General features: G+C 33.8%; 1 protein-coding gene across 3 annotated transcripts; it reads left to right on the top strand.

Moving 5' to 3' along the window:
• The first annotated feature begins 1,976 nt into the window (after positions 1-1,976).
• Positions 1,977-6,634, top strand: LOC147397713 (F-box/FBD/LRR-repeat protein At1g13570-like). 3 transcript variants are annotated; one of them, XM_086449595.1, is made up of 4 exons: positions 1,977-2,112; positions 3,775-4,707; positions 4,792-4,947; positions 6,112-6,634. In XM_086449595.1, the coding sequence occupies exons 2-4, from the start codon at positions 3,805-3,807 to the stop codon at positions 6,394-6,396; spliced, it is 1,344 nt and encodes a 447-aa protein (XP_086305721.1). In that variant the 5' UTR covers positions 1,977-2,112; positions 3,775-3,804; the 3' UTR covers positions 6,397-6,634. The 3 variants fall into 3 exon arrangements, with proteins under 3 accessions (XP_086305721.1, XP_086305723.1, XP_086305722.1); XM_086449597.1 differs by lacking the exon at positions 1,977-2,112 and adding an exon at positions 2,206-3,602; XM_086449596.1 differs by lacking the exon at positions 1,977-2,112 and having other exon boundaries at positions 3,637-4,707.

Genomic DNA, 6,634 nt, shown 5'->3' with positions numbered 1-6,634 from the left:
TATTCAACATATTAATAAAAATCCTACTTTTCTTGTTAAAATCATTCATTTTAAACTCTTTAACTACTGAACCCCATCTTCAACCGATAGTTTTCTATATCTCCTTAATAGAAATACTTGACTTTTCTGTCTGAAATTCTATCATTTTATACTTCAAAAATCATATATTGTATTTGACATTTGAACTAGACATAGTAAAAAAAAATTCCTCAAAGAAGATTGAAGTAGTTTGAAATCTTAAGGTCAAAAGGTAAAGTAAATATTTTTATGCACGAAGTCAAAGATATCTAATTTTGGAAAGAAAAATCAAGGGCTTTTGGTTTTGGTTACAAGTTGAAGACGAGGGCAACATCATTTTTCATCAGTTCATTAAAGAAGACCGAGGTCAAAAAATAAATTGTGAATTCATGACGGAACAATGATGGTTGCACACTGTAACATATGCACGATCTGTGTCGTGGCAAGGGAACATAACCGCAACTCTTTTCCTTGTGTACTTGAAGAAAGTGATCTATGGTTCTATGCCCTTGTCAAACGCGTATAGATTGCGTATGACTTACCATTTGCATTCATCATGATCCTTGTATGACGGGGTGAATACCTGCCTTTAGCAAGTGTGGCATTTTTATATTGAATAATGGTTTTCTAACAAGAAATTCTTCACCCCGTCAATTCTCAACTGATGATACATGAATACAAAACCATAGATCTTTTTTCTTGGGATACCAATTGCACATGCTTTATGGGGATGTGCAGCTGGATATCCCGAGAAAAATCTATGGTTTCGTATCCATGCCACGTCAGCCGAGTATTAACCGAGTGAAGACTTTCTAATTAGAAAATAAGCACTCTTTCATATTCTACGGTGAAGGGTTTGAATATCTGATGTCATGATTTTAGATTTATTAATCTTAGTGGCTCCTACAGGGCCTACACACATCAATATTCCATATGGCATCTCTTGGTTAGGAAAGCGTGAATTAAGTAACATATTGGACTTGACACCTAAGAGTTGTTTCTTGTAAGGATGCAACTTGCTTTGATTCAATTTGAGGACTAAACCAAATCCATAGCTTTGGGGGTGGTTTGGTTAAGTTGTGGTTTGATTTCGGATTATGAAAATGGAAAATTAATCAATTTGGTTCGGTTCTTGGATTAAGTTTGTATAAATCAAATCAAATCGAGAACTGAACCTCTATGCAATAAATGAATATATATGTTTATAATAATTATTATGAATTATTTTAGGAGTTACGATGCATATTAGTGATTTTTATGGATAAACTAATAATTTTTTATGAAAATATTAGTGATTATTGTATGAAATTTTATGATTATTTTTTCATTAAAAATTATTATTTACAATTTATAGAATATTAGCAATCAGTAGAACTGAATCGAATCAAATCGACTTCAGTTCAATTTGAATTAATTTGGTTCCAATGAAATTTGGTTAGATTTTGATTATTATTATTTGGTGGATCCGGCCTCTCTGCGTTGGGTCAAAATTTCAACAAAAACCGAATCAAGATGCACCCCTAGTATCTTGAATTCATGTGTATCTCAATTTATATGCCACGTGGTGAGTCTACTTGCCAGAACAGCTGTCACCCATCATTTCTTTGATTCTCTCTGTGCCCACCATTTTCCCAAAAACTTTAAAGTGAGAAGCCCGCTTCAAAATTTTGAAGAAACCCACTTCGTTAGTTTACACGTGGCATTTCCAAGATGTATTTCACATTTTGCATAAATGCAGGCGTGTGAAAAAATTTAAAACGCCACTTGTCTGACAACGAGGAGAGTTCTTCAAGTTTTGAAGCAAGCTCTCCGCTTCAAAGTTGGATTCACCAATTTCCATGAGCGATTATACTGTAATATATCCTTGACGATAACTCCTATGTTTTATGACGTGTCGTATTTCTATTGGATAGAATCTTCTGGGCCATAGTACAAATGATGATTTCATATGATCGGACGGTCAGGGCCAAAGGACTATCGTAGCCACTTAAACCATGCCAACATCAACCTTTTCTTTTCTATATTTCTACTATCCTCCAAGATTGAAGGTTCCATGGAGTCCAGTTCCTGTCATCTCTCTCCCTCTCTTCGTTGGTAATTTTCTTTCCCCAATCCACCTTCTGAAACAAAATTTAATTACAGATTTTTTATTATTAAACCCTTCTTCTTTTTTTTCTCAATATATATATTTTTTTCTGATATTTCTGCATATTAATTTAAATTATTTGGTTAAGATAAAGATCATGCTTGATTCCTCAATTTCTAGGGTTCTGTAGCTTTGCGATTCTCTGTTGAAATATTAGGGTCTGTTTGGATTACCATTTTCTGCTTAAAGAATGTATTTTTAGGAACTTTTGTGAAAAACTATCTTCTTAATTTGTTTGGGAGAATCAAACAGACATGAGTGGTCTTATTTGATTTTGCATGTTTAATTTCTCAATGTATGATGGAAGATATATATAAGTGGGTAAATCTGTATTGCAATTAACTTTGCATCAGAAAGATTCTAAATGGAAAGTATCAGAAAGATTTGAATTTTCATTTTTAAGGAAATACAGAACCTTGATGGAAGAAATATGATAATTAAATTTCTGCATGAAATGTTGGAAATTGATATGTTTATTGATAAGGCCAATTCCTACTACTAGTGATGAATTTTGAGATTTATATGTATGATCAAATTATTTATTTATTCATTTATTTTGCTATTGTTTGATTCTGAAGCAAGCTAGAAAATTTGGTGGCTTCTGACTTCTGATAGATCTTGAAACATGTAAAACCATTTTTTGTTGTTGTTGTGATAATTGCAAAATTCAGAAGAAAAAAACACACACAGGGCAGGTAGAAAGAAAATTTGGTGGGTGACTTCTGAATTTTGATAGTTCTTGAAACATGTAAAACCATTTCTTCTTTTTTTGATAATTACAAAATTCAGAAGAAAAAACATACACACAGGGGAGGTAGAAAGATCATACAAGGAGAAAGGAAAAAAGAAAGAATGACAAGCTTAGATGTAAACCAGGTTACCATCATTATTGTCGTCTACACCTTATCCATATTAGGGTAAACATGAATTGAGACCTTATACCGATTACTGGGTTGACAATATGAATCTAGTCCACCATTTAATTCCATCATGAACATTATAAACTTCAACTATACTGCTCTAAACTTGGGAATTTAATGGCTTTTGATATTGTTCAAACTGTGTATGGAATTGGCTATAGATCCGATTAAGGGGTTTTGACTATAGATCACAATACCTAAAAATTTGGTTTGTTTGTAATGCCAAATAATTCGTGAATATGCACTAAATCCATAATCTTAATGGCTTTGGATGTGCCCAAGTGACAAGGATTGAATATCGAGCATAAAGTCCAAAATTTTGGTAGGTTTGGATGTACCTGTGCCACGAAAAGATCAACTAAAAATCTCAAGTACACTGTGAGGCAAGCATTCGGTGCTATTTTATCTTCGACACTTGAACATGTTTTGAGCATCTTAGTCTATTTAAGTGTTGGTTGTTGGGTTTGAAGTACTTTACACCACACAAGCAACTATGATGAGTTGGACTGGGAGAGTTGGTAGGTTCAATGCACTTAAAGGCCTATTTAATTATATCTGAATGATGCATACATAACCGAGTTTGTAACATTGGTAGTAAAGTTTTCTAGTTTTTTTTACTTGATTTTATACTACTTTATCAATTAAGTAAGGTAAACTAAAGTCCTTGTGATTGTATATACAAATGACCAGATTAAGTTTGTGATATGATTGGAAAAGGCAATGGGCAAGCGTAGAAGAACCGAAGACAATATGGGTGATGATCTCTTCAGCAAGCTTCCTGATAATATTCTGATTAAATTTTTTACGCTTTTGCCAATGAAAGAAGCTCTTGGAACATGCATTTTATCCAAAAAATTGCTACATCTGTGGAAATCAATTCCCCATCTTGATTTCAAAGAGACTGCAGATCATGATTTACGATTGAAAACTGATGCAAAGAGATGGGAATTGGTAAAGATTGTTAACAAATTCTTGGAACATCGTAATGGTCCAATCAAGAGTTTCCGGCTCTCGATCTGTCCTCGTGCATGCAACTTTGATATTGATTATTGGTTTGGCCTCCTTATGAAAAATGATATTGAAGAGCTTGAGCTCCAGTTCATCCATTGTCCACCGAAGCTTGCCAAGCTTCCATCTTCTCTTTTCAGTTTGAAAACTTTAAGGGTGTTGAAATTGCAATCCTGTGTTCTCAAACTTCCTGATGGATTCACAGGGTTAAGCTGTCTGGAAACACTTATATTGGGGGATATGAGCCTCCCTGATGATATATTATGCTCCATTCTGTCCCAATGTGGACACCTTCGAAGTTTAACCCTTAAAAATTGTGAAGGTTTTGAGGAGGAAAACATAAAAATTTCAGATCAGAATAATGGAATCAAGTCCCTGACACTGGAAGACTGCCATGACCATATTGAGATAGATGCTCCGAATCTTGAGACTTTATACTACCGTGGGGAAAGGGCAAAATTTTCCTTTAAAGATGTTTCAAATTTGGCTGAGGTTGTAATTATCAGGGGAGAATCTGGTCTTCATTGCATTTATGAATTTCACAATATGGAGACAGACATACTGGAGAAGTTGGTTCATGTGCAGTCTCTTACCCTTACTGGATGGTCTTTTAGGGTAAGATTTTCTCTTTTGTGCCTCTCCATCATCCTTCATTTAATTCTTATTGGACTTATAGTTTTTAATTTTAGATGCAATCAGTGTTTTGCTGCAGGTGATGTGCCATATTCTCTGCGGTCAGAATATTTAGGACTAGTGAAGTTGGAGGTGGAGATGTGTTTCTCAGACATAAGGGAGCTTCAAGGACTCACTTGTTTTCTTAGAACTTCTAAGGTTTTGGAGGAATTAGTTGTTTGGGTGAGTTTTATATGATCTTAAATCATGCTTCACCTCATGTTTGCAATGATAATGACAACTGCATTGCACTATTTTCATCACTTCTATTCCAATTTGAAATGTATGCAGATATTTCTATTTAGGTTTAGAGGTTTAAAATTGTGTCCAAGCAGGTCAGTCAAAATCATGTTGGTTTTGGAGAGTCAAGGCTAGAATATAAATATAATTTAACTTAATTTTCTGTATGTAGTTGCACTTGCATCTACATCCCGTGCTCAGTATAATCTCCCCGGACAAGCCACTGTGATGGAAACAGAAATATATAAGAAAATTAACTTATTTGTAAAGGAGGAAGATAATTAATGAAGAAATCAAAATTTAGTAGGACTGCACAGTTATAATATAGATGAAACCAGGAGAAATTTATATATAAATGAACTTATTTTCTGTATATTGCTGCATCGACACCCTGTATTGGTATAATATCCCTAGAGAATCCAGCTACTCTTGGTGCAATTGTCTTCTAATATAATAAACAATTAAACAGCCACTGTGATGGAAATAGAAATACATTAGAAAATTAAAATATATGAAAAACTAGAAATGTATTAGAACTGCACGGTTAATAGTATATACAAAACCAGAAGAAATAGACATATAAGAGAAGTTATAGGGACACTATGATGAGTGACCATCTCTAATTTCAAGGGGAGTTTCACAATCTTGCAAGCTATTGGGTTAAATCATTTTAAGGGTTTTCAACTGTGTTGAAGAGCCAAAAAATGTTTTATGTAAATTACCAAATTGTTCTCTCTTTCCATAACATTATATAAAAAGAAAGAAAAGGAGTGTGCTTGCGTGCTCGCATGTTTATTGTTTTGGTCAGTTGGTTTGAGTGGGGTTACCAATCACAGACATTACCAATTCACCAAGTTGTTGTCGTTAAGATGGTATGTTGTAGGTTGCATGTATTACAGAGTAAGCAATTCTATGGACATTTGGTTCAGGTTATTGCTATGCAAGTAATGAAATTTCGCTTTCTATGTGGATTGATTGAGTAATTGTAATAAGTTTACTTCTTAACTTCATTTATTTTTTTCCCTCTAGTATTATCCTTAGTGACCAGTTATTAAGTAATGCATAGATACTGAGACATCCTTTCTTCTCTCCCACTTTGTCCAACAGATCAATGAAGACTTTCCCAAAAGATACTATGGTGGTTTAACAGATGCAGATGCATGTGGCTGTTTCAACTACTTAAAATGGGTTAACTTAAACAACTTCACAGGGGTCCAAGCCGAAGTGGACTTTGTAGATTTTGTCTTGAATCATGCTAAGTTATTAAGGACCATTACCATTAATCCTGCCAAAGAAATGAGCTTGAATGAATGGTTTTGGTTTGCAGAGATGTTCTCCCCAAAGGCTTCAAATGATGACCGAGTAGTTCTAAATATGGTAAAAAAATCTTAAGTTTGGTCCTCCATCTATTATCTTGCTTGGTAGGTCTATGGGTTGAAGATCCATAGAAGCTGTTTTGGTCAGGATATTTCTTATTTTACTCCAGAATTTTGAACTTCACTAGCTAGGAAAAATATTTGTTGGATATTTTAATCTTTTCTTAATTTTTACAAAAAAAATTGTTGGATATTTGAGGTTATATTGAACTAAATTATAACTTGCTATTGGATATTTTAGTATTGTTTGACTA

The sequence above is a fragment of the Akebia trifoliata genome, chromosome 8 (genome assembly GCF_017979445.1).
Source record: "Akebia trifoliata isolate Shusen 1 chromosome 8, ASM1797944v1, whole genome shotgun sequence".
Classification (NCBI taxonomy): domain Eukaryota; kingdom Viridiplantae; phylum Streptophyta; class Magnoliopsida; order Ranunculales; family Lardizabalaceae; genus Akebia; species Akebia trifoliata.
The sequence above is the reverse complement of the archived record's forward strand: the minus strand, read 5'-3'. Positions and strand labels throughout refer to the sequence as shown.